This window comes from Dicentrarchus labrax, unplaced genomic scaffold (assembly GCF_905237075.1).
Source record: "Dicentrarchus labrax unplaced genomic scaffold, dlabrax2021, whole genome shotgun sequence".
In the NCBI taxonomy this organism is placed as follows: domain Eukaryota; kingdom Metazoa; phylum Chordata; class Actinopteri; family Moronidae; genus Dicentrarchus; species Dicentrarchus labrax.
In genome coordinates, this window is record NW_026136703.1 from 8,830,250 (window position 1) to 8,853,541 (window position 23,292).

Sequence of the window (23,292 nt, forward strand, 5' to 3'; positions counted from 1 at the left end):
CTGAAAAAACAAACAAGTATATATATATATATACATAATATGGATATTTTTGAAATTCAATTTTTTCCTGAATTCCTCACCCACTAGTTCACTAGAATAAGTTGCCAACCTAAAACGTGCTGTTTAACAACTCTGTGTAGAAATCTGCTAATACTGTAAGCCAAAGCTAAGTGTTTATTTTCCTTTGGCATTCAACCTGGAAATCCATTGCAGATTAGCGGGAGCTTGGGCATTCAGAAAGGCAACATAAAATGTATATCCACTTTGAGAACTCTTGATAACAAGTGTTGTGACAGTAAACTGCAGTTCTTGGGCTGGGTTTGGCTATTATAATAGCAGGACAGGTAAACGGTGCAACTGGACTAACTGGTTTTTCATGTGCTGTGTAAAATCACACAGATATTATCCACCGCAGAACACAGAGCACTGGTGTTTTCCTATCGCTAGCTCTACAGCAGCCAAGAGAAAAAAGCCTTTCATTCAACACCATGTGATTTATATCACATTTGAATTTGGGTTTTTACGGAAGCACTGAAACACACACTGACAAGCGAAAAACAATACCAAAGAACATCTCGTAAGCTTTCTGTAAAGTTTAGAAATATAAAAACAAAAGAGTTTAACAAAATGTTTATATTTAGAAGTCATGTGTTGTTACAACATGTAGCCTAATAAAAACTAATCTATAACCAATTAGCTCTGAACTCATATAGAAATAGTGGTTAGTTAGAAAGAAAAGAAGTAGCAGTCAGAAGTATAGTCTAAAAATAGTTAATGACTTTTCTATCATGGCATAGTTTGCAATTCTAACGGCCTAGGGATTGCAGCACAGTACTTCTTTATACTGCCAAATACTTATCTTGGCACTGCCACCAGTTGACAGGAAGCCACACGCATGCCACCTTGATAGCCGGTATAAGAGAGGTGAGAAATGTCATTTATATTCATTTTACATTCATTCATCTTTGTTCTTAACACTTGCAGCCATTTACCAAGTCCACTAAACCGTTTTATCATCTATTTCATTTATCTGTTAGGGGAAAAAAACCTTGCATGGTTGTTGGACTGACGATGGCAAGATGGAAATTTGGAATGTTTTTTAATAAAGAATTCCCTGTAAGTAATTCTTTCATTGGTCTTTCTAAGATGGAATATGTACCTGAGGTTTTCAGCTATTGAGCCTAAGAATTATTTTGTTAACATTCAACAATATCATATCCCAAGCTGCACACTGTAAAAGCCAGCTGTCCAGGAGAGAGGATAGAAGTTCTGCTCTCTATTTAACAGGAACGTCTGTATGTAATGTGTTCAGTTTAAAAAAAAACAAAAAAAACAACTAAAGACTTGTCAAAGAGAGCTTCACTGATATTGGTAGTCACATATTACGGGCTTATCACAGACAGTAGTATTGGCATTGGATTGGATAGGGACAGGTGGATTTGTTCAGGGAAAGCATCATATGCTGCGACATTTACCAAAGTAAATCTGAATTTAGCTCCATTTCATGCAATCTTATTCATTCAATCTTAATTATTAACAGCTGGTTCTGTGGCTAATTCCTCATTTATTCCTTTAAATCTTCTTCTTGAGCAGCTCTGCAGATCTCGTGCTAAGTGCAAGAGCTTAGATGCCAGAACCATAATGACAGAAGCTGTTATCGTAATAGCACTAGACAAAGACCTGTTAATGGCTGTCTAGTGTCGTATGTCCGCAACAGCATTTTTTTTCAAGTAGCTATTAACAGTGTCAGTAACAAATGCCTAAATAATAATATATTTGCCCTCTTGCTGAAATGAAGTTGCATCCTGCCTTAAATGCTGTATGTTTATCTTATAATCAGGGTTGCCTTTATTTTCACTTTGAAATGAAAGAGTGCTTTTGGGCCAATTAGTGTCAAAAAGCTTCATTAATCCACTTTAATTTATAGGCCCAGTATTTTCATTGTGAAACAGAACAGTGCAAAAACTGACAACTGTAATGATAACAATGCACATCTGCTGGAGCATTGGAACGTGTGGATTTTTATCATTTCATCACAATAGTAGCCTGTAAGAAAATAAGAAGACAAAAATCCCTAAGAAAGACCCTAAAAAGTTAATAAAAACCCATTTATTATTGCTTACGGCGGTGGTTATATTCAACTACACTTGAGTAGTTAAGGGTTGATATCATGCCTACATAGTGTGGGATAAAAGATGATAAGAGGCTGAAGTTATTCATAAGTCTAAGCTGAGTGTTTTACAAAAGGGCAGAATCAGAAGTCGAGTGATCTCAGCCTTTACTTTAGCCACACAGCAGACCTTCTTGAGAGCCCCTCCAGTGTTGTGCTCATTGTTTCCTCTGGTGCTTCACCTTGTGATTTCCTCTTATAATAGCAGCACTTTCAGTTGACCCTGACTCCACCAACCCTTAGAGCACGCACACAGAAAAAAGTAGGGTGTAATGACACTAGATGATTTTGTGTCTTCTAAAGAAGAGTGCAGGACTTTAAAAAAAAAAAAAAAAAAAAAGAAGCATTATCTGTGGCTGCAAACTCACACAGCTAGACCCACAAACAAACACACCTGACTGTTATCACTAACAACACATTCATTGTTGTCCCCATGCAGTTCAACAACAGGTTCAAAATTTGTTTGTTTACACCAGTTCAAGAGAACAAATAGAAAACAAACAATATCCACTTAAGATATACTTTGACTTGTTCTATTCAGTTGATTGTCCTTCAAACATAGGGCCCATTACAGCGTCCCTCATGTTGGAAAAGCATACTTGAGCTAGACACTGAATCAGAGCTTCGGCAGCATTGACTGGTCTAAAGCTGTCCTGGCACTCTGACCTCCCAGTGGAAGAAAGAAATATCTCCTCTGGGAATCAATGGGTATTCCCCCAGACAAACACTCCTGTCTACAGTCAAATTAGTGAGAGATTTCCTACACTATTGCTCGCATTTTGACCATCATCTTTTTATTTTCGGAGGAACTTATGCAATGGCGAGCAACGGCGAACGCAGGTTAAGTTGGAGCCAAGCTTGTGAATGACTTTGAGCAGGGAAAGAGTCAGACGAATGGCCGTTTGTGCCTCCATTGAGAGAAGCAGTGAGTGATCAGGTGGTTTGCTGGGCTCCTGTAATTAACAACCTCAGCCAAATCCAGCCAGGCATGACCAGCAAATTAACATGCAGCAGCTTTCACACTCTATCCCACAGATCTGCTCAGTGAGCAGAAAACCAATACAGGGCCACTCTGAAAATAGCCCAGGCCACAGATTGTCCTTTCAACTCCAATAACACTGATATACTTTGACTAGATTCAACAAGCTGGTTTAACAGATTTTTGGCCCTGGTACTACACAGCCACGGAGACAATGAGACACAACATAAAAAAAAAAAAATACCTGGCTCAATTTTCACATGGCCTAACGGACAATGGATTTGGAGCGAGGTTAAGAAAATAAGAATGCCAGTAACTCAACCTTTGTACAAATACAAAGTCATTTATATTATGTATTAGTATTAGTAAAATGAATAAGCATGGACATCTACACTGGATATTGCTCATTTTAAAAGAAATGCCTGCAGGTTAAACAGTTAAACTTTGAATTTTACCCCCTGTTCACATTTTACAATCCTCATATGAGGGAATAAAACTGGACAGCCTTCCAATTCATGTAGGGTTAATTGCTACCCTTGCAAATATAACATAGTATGATTTACAAAAAACAGGGCCAGCTTTATTCCCTCAAGTCCCTGTCCTGCCCTGTCCTCCACAGCACCCGTCTCTCATCACTGCTTCCTGTCCACACAGGAACCAGCAGCACCAGGAGGAAATCCTTCCTCAGCAGAAAGCACAGTGAAATCAGGGAGGTTGGGGGACATCAACATGTAGGCCCTACTATCAGCTGCTGGACAAACAGACCAGCCTTATCTTCAACTGCACATGAGGGAAAGAGAAACACAGAGGGCATGCAGAGCTCTGTATTGACCTCCACTTTGGTTGTACTAGTCTTGACATTGAAGGTGTGCTATGATAGCAGAAAGCTCTAACCATATGAACTTCTAACTGATTTGCTCAAGCTTCTGAATACTATTAAGCTGAATACTGCCTTATACTGGCTGTCACTGTTGTGATGCTGTGTAGAAATCAATAAAACAGCAAAAAGACCACAAAGAATAGGTTATAAACAAGCATACATTAGTCAAACAAATTGATTCTTCCTTTCCACTGACATCCACTGCTACTTCACCCATATCTTCCCTGTCAAGCTTTGTCTTAAAGTGCACAATAGTCCATCAAGTAAGGCTGTGTGATATTATTGTTAAAAGTTAAATGTTATCAAAAATCATTCACAGTGAGAGATCTTAAATGCTTAAGAATCATTGTGTTTTAAAAAACAATGTATAACTGCACACTGTGTTGTTTTGAATAGTTCAGTAAATATAAAAAATTGCAATTGAATTTCACCTATATTGCATTAATATGTCAAAATATATGAGTTGATTAGACTACATATTAAACTGAACTACATATACATTTATCCTTGCAAGAGCCAAACTATACGAGCCATACCTTAGCGTAAGTGACCTACTTTGACTAAAAACACCGTACAGTATGTTGCAGTTATAATGAATCCATTGCAGTTTTCTTCCATATCTCACAATTCCCTTGGCAACTTTCTTCCTCTCTACACTTTCCCCAAAGTACCCACTGACCCCGTTTTGTCTGTGATGCAATGAGAATAACAGTAGTGTATACACACATATTCTACAGTGCCCAGTACTATAAAGGTCATCTTCATTATAACGGAGTCCACTCAGGTGGGATGCAATGAAAAATGTATATCTGCATACCTAAAAGACAACTTATGGTATAGACTTTCAAATACCTCCGTATTGTTCAGACTGTTTTTGAGTCATGTGGACCCGAGTAAAGTTTAAAAAAAAAAAAAAAAAAAAAAAAAAAGAATAGAAACACTATTTAACTCTGCCTTCTACTTCCATGTTTTGCTAAATGGATTTGGCATTTAGACTCACAAGGGCAAAGAAATCCACTATATGGACTCTACAGTGCATCATGATAGTTGATCAATGAATAAAACCTTCAAAGTGGATTGGAATTAGGTTCCATTATGTGTAATACAAAACTGATGTGGAGCACAAGTCAGGCTGCAGCAGAGCAAATTCATGTATCTTTAGATTATCATTGTGAACCACAGATAACAACAGCTACACAACAGTTTTATGACTGTCATAAATACTGCACTTCCTAGTCCAATGAAAGAAACAAAAGGACTCCACCAGCATGGCCCATTTACAGTTTTCATTATTTTCAATTCAAATATCTTTAGGGTAGAGTAACTTGATAGCAGCAGGCAACCAGCTAGAGGAAAGCTCTATTCACACTTCAGCCTCAAGCACTGTGTATAAACGGTAACTTCTGTTTGTCTACCACTCAATGATGAGCAAGACGGTTGCAATTCCTACGTTTTTAAGACAGCCAGGGTGACACAGGACTAAATGACAGCAAAGGCTGTGGTGGGCATCTGCTTCTCAACGACTGATGCCCTGACAAGGTAGCGTCGGTTAGCATAGGCTGGCTAGTTAGCCGCAAGGGGAGCTAGCTCACATTAGCTAGCATCCATGCCTTATCATAGTGACTTGTCTGATATAAGTCCGCGCAAAAAAATCAATGGAAACAGCCGGTGAGTGGCAAACACTTCAAACTGCAGCTGTAGTTGTTTTGGTATTGTGCGAATTAGTGTTACCTGCCAGCCTGCTTGCATTAAGTCACCGCAGTGACAGCCAGCCAGCTAACCTGACGCCTTGTTTGACGTTATCTGTTGCCAGCTAGCTAGCTAGCTCGACTAGCTAAGCCTCGGCGATGCACCATCAAAAGCCCCTGTGACATTTCACTCACCTAACAGTGACCGGAGGTGTTTGAGCCGGGTCAGCACATCCTTCTTTGGGTCCAGAACTTTCTGTGTAGATTTCTTGACGTCTCCATGCCCCCTTCGAGTGAACATTCCGCTGTAAAATGCAACCGTGGAAGCTGAAATCACCTGTGTTTCACCATACACCAAGCCTCCAGTGTGACTGTCACTTTCCTCACCACCACTCTAAAGCCTGCTCGGTAAACATTCGCCCGACGGCCGCTAGTGTCCTGTTTTTTTTTTTTTTTTTTTTTTTTTTTGTGGGTGTGTAAACACGGAAGCGCAGCCTGACAGAGAGGAGTGGTTACGTGAATGTGAATACGCCTCCTTGTTTATAACCGTTTTACCTTGCACTTTCCAGTGTTTGTTTTTCGTGCATTTAATGGGTTGTTTGACCTTTACATTTCACAGTTTAAGGTGGTTTAAGCTATTGCGTCGTCTCGTTCAAGTCCCATGCTGTAATCTTTAAAACATGAGAAAGACAAGCTTCAGTGCACTGTCCTGCAGTAAACTTTAGGTTGAAGACTGGCACCCATCCTCAGCTTAAAACAGGGATCGATATCGCTTTCTTTCATATAATAGTGGTTTAATGAAAGGATGTTGGGGGTCTGGTTGTTGTATCAGCTCCCAAGCGCCCTCTGGTGTTTGAACACTACACTTGAGGAGAAGGGGATGCATCCCATCAACAACAGTAACAACAGATATAAATACATGGAAATAAAGATAAAGAGACTTGCAAAGCTGACTCTGTAGAAATGGAAATAAGCTACATGTTTGAGATTAGATGGTTTGTATGTTTGGGATAACTCTGGGGCAACTAAAGATTGTTTTTATTATTGATGAATCTGCATTTTATTTTCTTGAGTCAAAAACTCCAAAATCTTTAATAAATATAATATAAGACAAGTATATAGTCACATCTGAGGAGCTGGTACAAGGGATATTTTTGGCATTTTGCATAAAAATGACTTAAATAATTAATTCATTTTCAAAGTAGTTTATCAAACCACTTATTTTTTGTCAATTCAGTAATTCTTTTAGACTTTTTCATCTTCTCCAGGAAAAGGAAAACACAAAGCAACTCACATCCAGTTTAACAAATTATATAGTGACCCAAAACTCTATTTTGAGTACTGACATACTGTAGCATACATTAATCAAATTATAATGCATGTTTTAACACACTTCAACAATGGACGCATTTGGCACATATGTCTGACACTGAAAGAAATGGGATAACCACATCGTAGTGGTTTCAGTGTTTGTCATTAATACATTATTATTATGACAAATAAAATTTGGGTGCTTTGTCATAACAATGTAATCAAACAGTTATTAAACAAATAAAATTAAATGTGTGCCAATGCCTTCATTATATCCTAATATTACTGCAGCACCCTGGTGATAGTCAAAGCCTGAATAAAAAATACTGCATGTCTCCTTGCTACATTCTTAGAGCTAAATTAACTAATTGTTGCAATAAAGTAATGAATGAACCAGAGAACCAAACATTCAGATAAAAGAGACCTGTATTTTTGATATTCACACCCTGCTATGCTGACACTTACAAAGAGTAAAAAGATATAACAGCTTCACTGCTCAGTCAAGTCGCTGCCACTTGACACTATAAAGTGGAGGTTTTGATGAATGAATATAAGAATACAAGGTAATCTTTAAATAGAAGAGCCCTCCTGCAGTTAAAGTAAACATAGGGTCATGCTAAATTGAACAGAGTTCAGTGTGTTCATGACTTTAATGGATTTTCAAAATAATTTGTTCTACATGGTCGTGCAAACAGAAAATTCCATCTTGGAAATGAAAAAAAAAAGTGTTTACAGTCTGAGATGAATCTTAAGTTTGAAGAAATTGGATGCGTCCGTTAATCAACCCCAATAAACTGACACTTCGTGCAATCTCACACTTTCGCTTGTCTGAACCTATCTGTCTTATTTTGGAGGCAATTAATTTTGAGGCTAAGCTGGGAAAATTATTTTATTTGCACATTTTAGACACATCTCGTTGAAGACAGAGCTTAGATTGTAGAGTCAAAATGGATTTCAAGTTTGTGACTGAGAAATCTTTTCAGACTTAGTAGTAGATAAAATATACAAATATAAAGACATATATTTATAACTGTGCCACTGCACCTTCAATTACATATCATCGTTGTGTGTGTTAGACTTAATAAAATGAAATAAAGTGTACTAATCTAAAATAATAGATATGTTTTCTATTTATTTTAGTCACAAAAGCTGCTAGTGAGACTCACCAGAAGGTTCTGGGATAATCAACTCGACCAGGAGATGGCGCCTAAATCATTGATGAGCTCAGCATACTAATAAAAGCTACACGTCATTGGGTGTCATCATTGGATTTATTTTCGTGAATAAAACGTACATATGCTCTATGCACAGCATGCACAAGCATTAGGGTATCACTGGGGGAAAAAAGGAATTCTTTCATATGACAATATGGAGAGAAATCAACAAAAGTCTCACAAAGGTTCTGTTTGAATAACTCATCCTGTAACCGAAATAAAGGCATTCACGAGAATGTCAGTGTTTAGGAGTCGTCTGTGAAGGATCCTATACTCTCAATAAAGAAGGCCAGCCTGTATTTTATTTCATCTACCACCCCCACAAACTGAGTGCTGACAATGTTGTGACAAGAGTGTCTGTCTCTCTTTTTCAAGGTTCTCCACAATGGATGTCTTGAATGATAAGAGAGGGAACAGAGGGTGGCGAGAGCGGAGGCCATAGAGGAGGAGTAAAAAGAGGAGTAAAATCAGCCTTTGCCCTGCAGTTTGGTATGACACTCATTATCTGAAGTGGGCCATTCTGAGAAAGGAGGAGGTTGCCTGTCACAACAGATGTTGATTACACAAAACAGGGTAGTTTGGAAGGATGCGTGAATAAAACACAAGCGCTCACACACTCACACACACACACACACACACACACACACACACACACACACACACACACACACAGAGAGAGAGAGAGAGGGTTATTGTTGGTGCTTTGTCATCAGTCTTAATTGATTGTAATCACCATTCCTTCTTGGCAAACCTCCCCTGTTCTTGAAGTGCAGGTTATTGCTCATTATCTAAGATGGCATGGCCCTACAATAATCTATCAACAATAACAATGGGACTGGATGTTTACTTCCATCTCTAATCCTGCACCTGGAAGTATTTCCAGTTCCAGCTCATTCCTGAAATGATATACCGTACGCTAAGACAATTCAACTTTATAGTCTGCTGTAGAGCGCCACACTGCTTTCTCAAAGATAGTTCAGTGCCGAATTAGACAATTACGGTGCCAACTGTGACATTATTTTTGAATGAGATCATTTATTTCAAAATGGGATTTCCAGAGTATAAACCATCATAATTTATTCTTTTTCATACAGGCCTAGAATTGCCAATTCCCAGGGCCTGGCAAAGAAATGAAACCTCATCATGACCAAATGGTGGCACTGTAGCCTCACAAATGAAGACCCGCCTTCTCATGGCCAGGCTGTCGGACTGATTCCAATCCAAGGTTTGAAAAGCACTTGTCTGCTCTAAATTGTTCTTATAAAGAGCTTGGAAATACTTGACTTTTCTCCTTATGTGGTTATGGATTTCCTTTTTGTACAATTAAGTGCCATTAAAAGCTAATGTATCCTGTTAAACCACATTAAGGTGTTGGGGTGGACAGTGGCACAGTTATCCATCCGCATATTGTGAATAGGAGCCCACTTTCGGAGCATTTTTTGAAATCTATATTGGACCATTCAGAAACTTCAGGATGAAAAGGATCAAAAGGGGAAATGTCCACGGGGCCACTGATACTCTGGCTGTGGGACCACCCACAGCTGCTTTACATAGATGAGCTACGGAGAAATGAAATGATGGAACAAAACCAATCTGTGTTTGACTAAACCAGGCCCTAGACGTATTTAGTGTCCAATACTAAAAATATGGACTTTCTTTTATTATTATTATTTTATTTATCACCCTATTTATGTATTTGTGAAGAATAATTTTGAAAAATTCTATTAGTAAAATTGTATTAAATACATTTCATTAATTAAAATATTTTATATTATAATATAAAAGTGGAATATGGTAAACCTTGATGCCATTTGGTAACAGCAAGTTCTACAAATAAGGCACAAACATGAGCCAGTAATTTGAGATCACAGCTCCCACCAGGGGTCGTCATGGTGCCCTTAGCCACCAAGGTTATCTCGCAATTGACAAGTTCAAAGCACAATAATTATAACTGCATAGCCCATTTCTTTTAATTTTAAATGCTGTATGTTACAGAATTAAGAAACCGTGTGGAATTCTTCACGTCTTCATTTTCAAACACTACAAACATGAAGCTCTGTATATGGATATAAGCAATTTCTGATTCTAGTGTTTGTAATGCACACTGTAGTTTGGAGCACATCTCCATAGAGGTTAATGAGGGGGCACTCTGAAGTAATTAAAACAAGAGCATTATAAGGCAGCAGTTTCACATAAGGTACTCGTAGCAACATACCCCATACTTAATTAAAACTCTTTGCTGACAGCATTTTGTATCTTCTCAGGTAATCTGCTGTGAAATTAATAAGGAGGGAGAATTAAATGACTAATGTTGGCAAAGAAAGGCTATTTTTTTTCCTACAGTATGCATGACAGGGGTCTCTATCTGAAATGAGTGATCCTTATTGCGCTGAAAAAATACTTCTTCAGGTTCACACCGTAATCTGATTCCAATTTCACTTGTGGTGTGACACCGTAGCGACAAGCCAGGGGACGTTTAATTGAAATGTCCATGCTTTTAATTGGATTCTGTTAAGATGTGAAATTACCTCCTGAATTACAGTCTTGTACCTTTAAATGCTGATACAGAATGGTTTCCAGCGGTGATCAGTTAAGGAGCTGAAATAATGCATCCATTCAGCGACATCACTGTGCGGAGGCAAAAGAACATTCTGGAATTTAAAGACACACTGTTCAATCTGGGGCCTTGCATTTCAAAGACAGACATTTATCTAGTGAAACTAATTGTTGTTTTTAACAGGGTAGTGCTTGAGAGACAATGAAATACTTAAGCATACTCCTGTAGTACCAGATGTAGAAAGCCATCTCTTAACTATTCTGGTGAGATTTCTTTATCAAACTCTAACATTTAACTGGTATATAGCCTACCACTCTTTGTTATGCTATTTAGACCCACAAATGCCCATTACCAATAGTACAGTGGGTGCCAGATATCCATTGCAAGGCAAGTGAACCAGGCATTCATCATATCATAGTTAAGCTGAAGGTGTTAGCATCAGACTCTGACATGTTCAGGTAATGTGTGGGTGGAAGGCAGCAAAGCTTCCTTCACCTCCTTGAGGGTTGTGCTCTTCCAACCTCCTACATTGAGATTCGTGAATTTTCCCATTCTAGGGCCCGGTGTCACCCTGCTGTGGCTGTGCAAAACATCCCTGCCTCCTCCACCTACATCCATGACCCCCTCTGATAAGCTTGGAGTTCATCCCTTTCACTGATTAGTTTGCTGGCAGATTGAATGCCCATGTCTACAGCCCCGTGTCACCCGGGCTGGCTCTACCTGTGTGTGGTTGGATCAGCAGGTGGCTGGCACACTGTCCAGCGTGATACTGAAACCATTATTTATACATAACAGTTCTCTGTGTGCTCAGAAAAGCCATGTTTCCCACCTCAGGGAGATGTATGTATAGAGGATAGAGGAAATGCTTGGTTATTTCATAATTCCAGAAAAATATATTACGCCTCCATTTATGCTGGAGATTTACTGTATTGGAATAATTTGCAAAAAAAAATGTTCAGTGTGATTGTAGGAAATTCTGTGTGAGTGAGGATCCTGAAAATGTGAGGTCATTAGTAACTTCTCTGCCAAAATCCCCCCTCTTCAGTTCACTGTGTGTGTGTGTGTGTGTGTGTGTGTGTGTGTGTGTGTGTGTGTGTGTGTGTGTGTGTGTGTGTGTGTGTGTGTGTGTTTTGTGTGAATTCACATGTGTTTGTTTGTTTACCGTGCCACCGCTGGCCCAAGTTGGAGCCACAGGAGTGTGAAATAACAAGCACAAGAGGGATTTCACGCCTTTACAGAGCTGAAAAGGTATGTTTTTGCAGACAACTCAGTCCATTTCCATCCCAGACAAACTTTGTTTACTTCCCACTAGTCTCTGCCTACCTATTTCCTAAAAACCCATACAATTAAACAGTGACATTATATATGGGTTCCCACGGGTATGGTGTGTCCAGGTTTGCTAATGCTACACCTCTGGCCTGTTTTATCGCTGTTATCAATGGCACACGGTGCATCATTAGAAAAAGACAAACAGCCCAGTTTCTTTTGGGGGGGCAGGCACACTGACAGAAAATCAATGCTCGGTTTCCCATGAGCACCTAATTAGCTGGACACTTGTGCACTGTTGAAACACGGGCCGGATCTCTTTGTCTGCTGAGTCGATCAGGTGAAAATGCATGAAAGACACCTTCAGAGCTGATAAAGTGTCAGAGAGGTGAGGGGTAAACACACAAGTGACACTTATGGTCTAGCATGTCTCACACCCACTATATGCTTTGGCAGACTTGATTTAAACATTATCGTCCATTTCACACTGAGGGCAATATGTTTATCAAGTAAGCTTACTCATCTCACAAGTACCCATTATATTTTTAATTTATATGTATATATAATTATATATGTATATATTTATATCTATCTAGATATAGATATATACATTTATATAGATATATATACACACACACACTGTATAAGACGGGGTCTATGGCTGAGATTTCATCCAGTTGGCTGTAACAGGGTCAGGAAGTGCTGAATATAGAATTTTAAGTTGAGTGCCATGCAGAAGGCAGAACTCAATTGGTCTCTCACTGGAAATTCTAAACATTCAATAAAAAAGGGAAGAGACGGGTAAAAAAAAAAATCTAAAAACGTCCAATCTTATTCTATAACCTGTTAGAGTGACACTTGCGAATTTCCACTATGGACAAGGTGGCAGTACAAACGCAGATAGACGAGGGGGAATAAAAGGGCCTTCTCATGACAAACTTTCTGGAAATGTCAGCCTTTCATGCTTTTGAGAAGACCTATTTCATATCTATTACAGCAGGCATTCTGTGTCCGATATTTCAGATTTCAGTCCTCCCCGCACTGCAAATCCTCTGCCAATCTTCCGCCCTTAAGAATCTCTGCCAGCCCCGATGCATTATTCCCCCTACCTCCTCTCTCCCCCTTTTGATGTGACAGAACAAACCGCGACCTATTAGGATTAAGGCTTTGAAAAGATCTTTGAAGCCGCTCAAGGTTCCTTTAAACTGGGGAATGACAATATGAGCTGTGTGGCAGCAGATGCTGAATGGAGTGATTGCTAGTCCTCCTCAGCGAGGTCTGCTGTCACACAACACACAGGCATACAAACACTCACACATGCGTGTGCGTCTGTGACTGAACGCACACACAAACAACTTGCCGCATACACCCTTTACCCAAAGCACTGCAGTTGTCTTTTACAGTACATGTATTGTGCTCACAAATACAGATTTGGTTCAGCACTTTGCTTTTTTCCCCGCTGTGTTTTGCTGTGAATTGTCAGAGTTTGGCTCCGAGCCTTTGCTGTATCTGAACTGCTGCCCAGGATGAAAACAAACAAACATGACAATACCTTGCATTTTTTCCCTTTAATGATCTGTTTCTGTTTAGGACACATTCATGTCAAAAGCATCATCGGAGGCAGGATGCTGAAATGTGAAGGACGGGGGTAAACACGGAAGGATGTGGGCTGCTGGAAACCGACATGAAAGAGAGAAGTCGAAACCCACTTGTGTGTGCTAACGATGTCTGTGTGAGCACGTGCGAATGAGAGTTTTGTGTCTACTTAAAGCATGTGGTGGGAGCAGCTTATCTGGCTGAAAATTAAAGGAGTTCAAGGTGTCTCACTTTTCAGCGCAGAGATTCTCAAAAGCACAGAAGAATTTTCGTTTTTATCTTTTTTTTATGGAGCCTCAACACTGACAGAGCATCTGATGATGCTGGAATGATGGAATGCCGCACTGATGCAAAGGAGAGCAAATTAAGTAAAACTGACATCCTGAATGCTTCCTATACACTTTACTTCAGTCACAGAGACATGGCAGAGTGCAAATACCATTGCTATGCATCTCCCACAATCAAAAAAAGAATTTAGCTTTCTTTTATCTAATCACTCCTCTGAATATCCCTTATCATACCTCCCGCGCCCCCTGAGGTAGCCAAGGACAGATGCGATATCGAATATTCAAACTGGCTGATTCCTGGAGAGATTTATCATGGCAAATTTCACAGGCGATCCTATTTAGATATTCACTGTCTGTTTTGCGTGGTGTCTGGGTTTAAACATGCCCCGGTGTGAGATGTCACAGAAAGACAGTCACTACAGATAGCTGGTCGGTGGAGAAATGAAGCCATGGGACGCACAGGGTAAAAGGCTTCTCACTACACAGTCAGAGAGACAAGTTCTCAGGGAGCTGCCACCATAGAGCACATATTGATCTGCCATTGCATCTTATCTTTGTGACTCTAGATTAAAATGCTCAACATTGGCTGTCCCCCCCCTCTCTCTGCCAGGCTGAAGGCCTTTCTATATCCCTGAGTGGAGGAGCTCTAATCTCCCCATGAAGTAGTGGGAGCCTATCACTGGCAGAAAAACGCGCAGTTCTCGCTACAGAAAAAGGGGAGCTCAGAAATTAACCGGCTTAAATTGCTCCCCATCTAAAGAGTAACTTGAATGATAATCAGGTTTGATCCACGGTCTGTGTCTTTTGATGCTGGTGGTTGTTTTTTTTTTTACAGAATGTTTTGCTCTGTGAGATTTCTGACTTTTCTCCACCCCCCACCGCCCTTTCCCATTCTTTTTTCTTCTTCAGGCGCTGTTATCACAATCCAAACAATTGGCTGTTGTAACTGTATGTATTCCTCTTGTGGGAAATGGCTGGGAATCAGATCCTCTCGGGTTTTGTTTAATGTCCTGTCCAAATGAGCGGGGAAGGGTTGAAGCTCTGACAAAAAAGCAGGCAGGAATAAAGGGGAGAAAGCCTGGGCAGACAGACGGATGAGCCCCAGGCTCCAGGGCTTTGACTTTGGCCAAACAAACGTTTGTTTTTCAAAGTGTTTTTATAGTAGGATGGATTAAGGCGGATGTGGACCAAAGCCCCCCGCCACCCCTGCCCATCCGTGGTCTTGTCAAACGGTGCATTGAGAAGAGGGGTCGCACCTGTTAGGGCAACCCAGAGGAGCAGGACCAGGATGATATTGAGCAGGGCTTTGTGGGTATCAGAGTCAAAACAAAGCTGTCAGCCAGGGCTCATTCATCTTTGATGTTCATTGATGAGGAAACTGGTGGGCCTCAACAGGGCATTGTTTCCTCTAAGTGGTGCCCATTGATAGCCAGAAAGCCACGTTTGTTTTTAGTCTCTGACGGGTGGAGCTCATTTTAAAAGGCTTAATGGTGCATTTAACCAGTCCAAAACACTGTGCTTTGGAGCCCTCCTTGCACCATTGGCTCGGGCCTGTCTTCCTGCTTCCTAAATGGCCTATAAACAATAATAAAATGCTAATCGTGTGTGAATGGCCAACACTGGTGGGCATGCATGTATCGTCAAGCCCTGGGCTCTTCTGAATGCCTGCTGTGACAAATCAAGATCCAGAAACGAGGGCATTTGACTGCCACCGTGTCGGCTTCCTGGCCCACTCTACACCTCTCCACTCTCTTTGTCATAAAAACCTGGATAGCCTTCATAAAGTGCATTTCTCATGCTATTGTTCAGCTAATCATATCCTCTCCAACAATTTCAGGATGTGACAAGATAAGATAGGGAATATTAATGCCATATCGCCTCATCTCAAATTATGAAAATGTGTGGCTGGGGGAGAGGAGGGCATCTGGGGAGGATATAGAAATCAATTTGTAGCGCTTCCATTTTGTATATTGCCTTGAAAAGAAAACACTAATTTTCCATGTTATCTACCTCGAATCCTATTACAATCAGGTTAATTTGGTAGCAACGATTTCAAAACATTATCATATCGTCCTATCAGCTGGTGTCTTTGAGTGCTCTCTGTTTGTAAGGTGTAAATGTTCAAATTTAATATAATGTCAGACACTGCTTCTGACTGATGCATGATCTTGGATGTCACTTGAAGAATGGTGAATGCAGGAACACCACATTAATTAAATTCTCAGCTGTAATAAGCTTACTATGTGGTCCACCTTTGAATTAAGTGAATATAACTGCTACAAATGAAAGTCCTTCCTTCCATGATGATAAAATGCCAAGTTGTTTACCATTCAACTCAAAGCCTGACCTTATGTGCCTTATATGTATTTTTTTTTTTTATCTTTCTTGGTATTCACATTTCTCTATTCAACATCTTTCTATAAGGGCACTAACATTACATTTAATCCAATTCAATTATACTAAATTTCACCTTGTCTAAAGTGTACACTCTAGAAAGGTACAATACACATTTATATTCTTTCTAGTAACTCACATGAATAGTCGGAATTATTTTGTTATTAAAATGGTTTGCGAAAGCGTTCCACCTCTCATGAAGAACGTTGGAGCTGCATGCTCATAATTTACCACTATAGATCCTGAACTAATGAATATGAATGTGTCTTCCTCAAGAGCTGGCCCCTATTGTTATGAAAAAAAATCAAGGACTCTTGCCTTGTTTCAGTGCAGAGGTGTATCAAGGATGCACAGCCACATCTTATCTTAAATAAGGGTCTCTGTTTACACCTTCAAAGCATTGGAAGAAGAAGCTCTCACCGAGTTTCTTTTCCTCTACCTCCTGATTGTTTGCAAGCTTGATTCGCTTGGATTCTTAAATGATAGGCTCATACAGAGTCCCAGACTTTGTTTACGTGGGCCGCGTATTGGTTGGCTGTCTCCTTAAGCGTGAGGAGATATGCAAGAGCAATCAAATATTTCTATGTCTTGTATAAATGATGGCGGATGGGAGAGGAAGTTTGAATTTTTCACTCCTCATTTGTGGTTCAATTGCCAGAGTGTGTATTGCCTGTTTTTCCGGAAAGAAAATAGATGGCTTTGTCACTCAGTATGCATAAACTGTTAGTCTGTTTGTTGTACGCTGTCAACGGAAATGATAGCAATTCTATTTGTCTTATGAGAAAGACATTGTTACAAAGTCTGAATAGCAGTTTTCATGAAAGGGATTGTTTGTCCATTCTGAAGTTATTTCCGTCAGACATTATATGACATATCTCCATGAACCCTTTCAAATGCTGAAAACCCTGTCACAATGTGATACGTTAAGAGGAAAGCAGAAGAAACTTGACTTTTTTTTGCATACACATACACATGACATTCTGCCCTCTTATTCCTGCTTATAGTGTGCAGAATTCAGAGGTAGTATCCAGCAAAAACTTGTTGGTAATTATGAGCTACTCGTCCCACACTAATAGCACATCGCAGAGATTACAATTTGTCTCTTCATCTAAAATGACAGACTGTCATACATGCAGCCCGTCCACATCTAGCTTGCAGCCTCATATCATTCAGCACTTGAACCAAACATATATTTCTATCAAGGCGCGGGAGAATAGCATCCTCCGTTTGGCGCAGAGGAGGTGTGTCCCCTTCTATCTTCACGAGAGAGGTAGAGAGAAAGAGGGGGGAGAGAGAGAGGGTACCTCTCTTTTGTTCACTCCCCTCTCTAACTGGTAGTGTTTGACTTCCCCCAGCCAGGAGTGGGTAATTCTGGAGCCCTGTGTGAGGTTGTTAGATCACTGAGGCCCAAGACAGCACCATTCTTTGCAGACCCTTGACAGCAAATATGTGGTAATGATATTGTCTCCTGCTGGGTAATAACACACAATTCAGACTGCCACATACTGCAGTCGCCGGGGAAAAAATGGAGGGGAGAGAAAAAAGAATTACACTGAAGTACTGGAGGAAAATGACCGGAGAAATGTCTTCAACCTGAAGTGCTATATTGAAAAAATTCACTCCTGCAGGACACTGCAGTGGGAACAACTGTTTTATTCCCCTCTTCTCAGAGTGATGTGGCACAGAACGGCAACTGCTATCTGTCATAGGGACAAGGTGGCATGCGAATGTCCATTTCTAGCCAGTTTAGTTTTCTTTTAAAATGACACTTTTTAAATGATCATTGTGTTTTCACTTGGGAATTTTAAGCAGCCCAGTACCTGAATGCTAAATACTGTGTTTCGCAAGTCTGGCTGTTTAACAAAAGCCATGGCTTCAAATGACTAAAGCCCATTGTGCCTATATAACACACTGCATAGTTAGTGTTTAGTATAAACAGCATTTTCCTACTATGGAGACCTTCCATTGTTAACCAGACCACACTGGCAGCTTCAACCTTGACCTTTGTGTTGCTCCACTTGGTACTCGGCTTGTAACTGTCAACACCATCCATCACTGGCCAATCAGGGGCTGGGATGGGGGCCGGTCCCCCTGCTGTACTGTGAAATTGTGGCATGTGATCCTTAATGTGCGTGAAGTAGACAAGGCCTTGACACAATGCATCAAGCTTCAGGGGGGCTCCTCTGTGCTAGTCTATTAGCCTCCCGCTGTGCCCCTGGCTGCCTGGATGTATTCCTAGGGATAAGTTGGAATAATAGTGTTATGTCTGCATGCCTCCAAGACACTGGCCTTAGCCTTCCTCAGGTTGGCTGTCAATCAAAACCCTGTCCAGTTAGACAGGATGTCAAGTTCAGCACACCACTTTTATTTCAACAATTAAAACAAAAATATTTTTTGTAATAAAAAATTCCCAGTGACGGATAGGGAGGATATTTGGGAAACCCTCAGCTCCAAATCAACACTCTTCTAACGTCGTCAAAATGATCTTCTCTGGTCTCCTCTGCTAGTGTCCATGATCTTAGAAACAGACCTTGCCTCTCTGTATAGCATGAGAGAGAGAGAGAGAGACAGAGGGCAAGAGTGACTCCCTCTCCTTATTCATACATTTGACTGCCAGAGCAGCATTGTGCAATGGGCTAAAATAAATGAGAGCGCCATGTAAAAAGGTAGCCTTGATACCGCGCGACTGGGTGCAAAAGGGAGGCACATTGAAACGGAAGAATTCATCTTTTCTATCAGCCCCTCCGCTCACGAGTTGAACCAGGTATTCAAATGGGTTCAATCTCAGCCGCTCAGATTTGCATAACACAGACAGATGAACTCAAGTGATTGAATTGGGCTAGGTGGAGTGAAAAAACAGAAAAGAAAATGAATTTCCAAGCGAATTAGGAAATGATGGAAACGGCAAAGGGTACATTATTTATTTTTCACACTGAAATAATTACGGAATTAACCTTTCCTTCCAATGTGACAGCCCTCTAAACCCTCTTTATCACAGTAAATTTGATGTATTGGACTCTCTTGGAAAAAACTTGACTCTTTTGACGAATAAAACAGCATTACCCATTATCTCCACAGGGGCTATTTCCTTCCACCGCCACACCTGTGTCTATTTTACCATTGGTCCAAGCTGGTAAGCGGATCGGTGTCAGTCGGCTTAGCTCCACCCGGATGTCTTTTTTTGTTGTCCATCAGTGATGTAACACAAATGCCCGTGCAACTTCCCCGTGACTGGCAGTGACCACTATAGAGTCACAACACTGCAGGAGGGGAAAAAGCAATTTCATGGTTCACTCTGTGGTTAATGTGCTGCTGTAATCTTTAGAGAGGCTTGTCTTTTTTGTTTAAGTTTCACAGAATAAAGGGTTGGACTATCGTACGCTCAGGCCAATTAATCACTGGGCTAAAAGGTGGCGGGAAGCCATCCACTGGGAATGGGCCATGGTGAAAGTGAGTGTCTATTTGAGTGTGTGTGTGTTTGGTTGAGCGAATAAGTTCTTTCAAAAGGAGTCAGTCTTTCATTTTGTTGGTATATGTGCTGACCTCAGCTGGTGGGTATACATTTACCTGACTGTGCAGTATGTGCTTTTTGAGAGTGTGTGTGTGTGTGTGTGTGTGTGTGTGTGTGTGTGTGTGGGGGGGGGGTACTTTACTGAGTGTACCTTGTGCGTGTGTGTGTGTTTGCGTGCTGTGCTCACACAGTCAGGTAAGCTTCTCTAATTGCTGCGAGGTGCATTAGCACTCAGCCACCTCTCTCTCTCTTTCTCCCCGTGTCTTTGTTTTTCCTCTCAGTGCCAGTCTGCGGGCCAGAAGACAATCAGACCAGAAGGGTCATTTTCTGCAAGAGCTCACCTCCCTCCTCCAAGCCTCGCCGCTGACAGGCTCACGCTCGGCAGGAACCCTAAATTAACACTTGACGTCTGCGAGGCTCAGCCCTGATGAGGCCGCAGAGAGACAAAATGTCAGAAAACAAACACTCCATCATTTTTGCTTCATTTCCTCCACCGCTGGAGAAACACACTCACCTGGAGGGCTTGAGAGGGCTGCGGTGACATTCACTCCCCTATCTGTTGCCGTGGATCAGCCCTGGTGCCTTTGGGCCAAGGCAAGAGGTTTACACCAAAAAAAAATGAATGAAAGGATGCTGAGTAGGAACTGGTAATTAAGTAATCGTTATCAAGAAGCAACTGAAGGGAGAATGAAATCGTTTGACACCTGTTGGGTTTACATCAATTAGCTGAACTCCTTTCTCTTTATTTGAACACATCAAGAGAGAAATTGGCCAATGAATGTGGTGTGTTCAAAATGTCTTTGTAAAGTCAACGTGTGCAAAATACAAATCCATTTTTGTTTTTGAAATTTTTTGCAAAAAAATATATTTCTTTATTTCCCTGCATTTGGATTGCATTCACCTCCATTCTGCCATTACAAAGTAAATTATTTGTTTTCCTGAGCGCATCAACAACAACCCTTGTAATTATTCCTCACTGGGGATGTGCACAACACTAGGACTCAACACTGTAGAGTAGTATGATACTATTTGAAGCCTACTTCAAACACAGTGCCCCCAGCGAGTTACGATAGCGCCAGTGTCTATTTTATTATTTGCTTTATCTCTTTGTTGCGTGAGAGTTTATTTGTTTACATGAGAGGGATTGGAGGTTTGGTGATCTGAGCAAATTGCAGCAGAAAGTACTTCAGATGGGAATGACTGTAATTAGCATGCTCTTAAATGTGGAACGCTCTCCTAATGTTTTTGTTTACGTGGGGCAGCTGATCTGTGACTCGGTGCGGGGGCGGCCCACAGGCAGGTTAAAATCACTTGTCATGCCAGAGATCATCATTATGAGCTTACAATTGGTCAGTGTTGAGGAACAATCAATGCAGCGCCAGGTAGACACTCTACAACCAGCCTATGCCGTGAGATTTTGTGTGTAATTTTGTAGTTATAGTTGTGTTTTCCAGAGTGGATAATTTGAAAATACGAGTGTGTTTATGCTTGTATGTGGTCATGCTCATGTTTTGGCTCATATTTTTTCAATTTTTTTTTTTAAAGCTTACTGAACTTCCTTTCCTTAATCTCTGAATCTACACTGAAGCATATGTTCCATGACACTCATTAAGAGTCAATTAAGAATATGCTGGTGTGCCCAGTTATTCAGTCAGTGATTATATTTCACTGGAGGATAATATCCAGGTAAATTAAGATTTCATTTAATTCAGCCCTGGTTGTCGCTGCATCTCCATTTCACATCATGGAACAATTGAGATCTTATCATGGATTAAAGTGGGGGATATTACACCTAATTTAAAATATGCACATCTACAACAGCACGCACAGCTTAAGCATACGCCATGATACTGTAAAAAAGAAAAAAAGAAAAATGAGCGAAACAATTAAGCACCTTAGGCACAAAACTCAAAAGGCTGTGAGATACAATTCATTAAATTGGCAGAGGAATTCAGGGCGGAAACACTGCCTTAAAGAGTTCTTGAGAAAGATGAAGGGAGGCAGCTATAGAGAGAGACACGAAAGGAGCAAAAAGGAGACAGGAAGTTGGGAAACATAGCAAAGGGGGTGTCATGGTAGTCAGGTGACAGTGCGACAAAGTTGTGCTTGTTTAAAATGGAAATCTTCCCAGACTTCCTCCCTCTCTCCCTCTCTTCACCCCCCTAGAGCCCATTGCAAACGCTAAGCTCCGGCATCTGAAGTGGCAACACTTGAGATGGTGAAAGTGACAACATCTTTACATAAGCTGAGGGGCTAAAGTGAAAGTCAGTGCGAACCCCCCAACAAACCTTTCCACCCACATCCTTCACCCATGCTCTGTCATCCTTCTTACGCCCCCCCACCCCCACGCCTGGGCCACACAGTGGACATTCAACCTGCCTGCTACAATGTAAAAGTTGGTGGTAGAGAGCAGGGATGAGACTACCCATGATTAAAAAAGTGAAAAGAAAAGGTGAAAAGTTGAAAAGAAAGGAGGAATCTGTCTCCGCCTCCTCTCTTTCTATGTTTCGCTGTCATCGTTGGTCCTTCCTTCCACTTCCAGTCACAGGTGCCTCCAAACAGAACTGGAAGCATGTAATCCGCCCAAATCCAGCCTCTTCCGAGGAGTGTAAAACCAGGAATGTTCTGTGGGGGTCACTGGATTAGACAGAATTCATGGTGGTAGCTTGGCTTGAGAAGCAGAATTAGCGGAGTAGGGAAAAAAGGGAGAGGAGACTGAACTGGTTTTGTATTAAAATGAGCTTACCAGGTGGTCTCCCTCCCAAAAGTGGACACAGTGTGTCAAGTAATCTCAAAAGCCCCCGGGTGTTTGTTGCTCATTGGCCAGAGGCCTGGTAAAAAGAGAGAGCGAGGGACTGAGAGAAAGCGAGAGAAAGAAGGGGGGGCTGGCTAGGGAGGTGGCACTGATGAGGCCATTGAGTCCTCAGTGAAATGTCTGTCAGGCTTGGTTTACCACAACCACAGCAGTGATTAGGCCCCTTTTGATGACAGGTTTAGTTTTCTGTCCATTGGCAAGAAAGTGAGAATGGACAAGAGGGAGGGGTAGGGGAGCAGGGTTGTGTTGCATTGGGAGACTTTGGGGGTGGGCGTTTACGCACTGTTGCAGGAAAACCGGAGGGGTGGAGATGGGGGGGGGGTGTATATAATGTCTTGCACCAGGGAGCTCCTACGTAATTTCCCAGCGGGTCGTGGGGTCAGGTTTGTATTTAGTTAGTGGTAATGATCTCGTTAGGGATCTGAATGGACCACCGTCTAAGCCCATTGAGGACAGCGAGTGTGCCTCCCCATCCCCCACCTCTGTCTGCCTTGTGTGGGCTTACACAGCCCGTGAACTGTGATTAATGGACTTCCAGGGCTTAATAACTTGCAAAACAGTATTAAACAAGGGAGGCCCCGGGACAATCGGAGAGGCTACCCAGGCGGAGTAGGAGGTGGCTGT

The 23,292-nt window shown here is 41.2% G+C and overlaps 1 protein-coding gene and 1 long non-coding RNA gene across 13 annotated transcripts in view; one reads left to right on the forward strand and one right to left on the reverse strand.

The window, feature by feature from the left end:
- The window catches only part of ralgapa2 (Ral GTPase activating protein catalytic subunit alpha 2), an 86,903-nt gene extending 80,730 nt beyond the window's left edge, over window positions 1-6,173 (reverse strand). For 7 of the 9 annotated variants that reach the window (XM_051382297.1, XM_051382322.1, XM_051382349.1 and 4 more), the window contains exon 1: window positions 5,913-6,172. In XM_051382297.1, coding sequence (XP_051238257.1) covers window positions 5,913-6,018 — 106 coding nt within the window. In that variant the 5' untranslated portion in view covers window positions 6,019-6,172. Of the gene's footprint in view, window positions 1-5,912 lie in introns of all 9 variants that reach the window. The other 2 variants (XM_051382331.1, XM_051382357.1) reach the window with 2 other exon arrangements.
- Window positions 581-22,887, forward strand: LOC127353259 (uncharacterized). Of its 4 annotated transcripts, XR_007881259.1 has the most exons (7): window positions 581-924; window positions 1,038-1,116; window positions 8,618-8,731; window positions 9,337-9,467; window positions 11,357-12,047; window positions 13,656-13,776; window positions 20,135-22,887. It is a non-coding gene; the product is annotated as an uncharacterized LOC127353259 (long non-coding RNA). The 4 variants fall into 4 exon arrangements; XR_007881258.1 differs by lacking the exon at window positions 20,135-22,887 and having other exon boundaries at window positions 13,656-14,547; XR_007881260.1 differs by lacking the exon at window positions 20,135-22,887 and having other exon boundaries at window positions 11,982-12,047; window positions 13,656-14,547.
- Window positions 22,888-23,292: the final 405 nt, after the last annotated feature.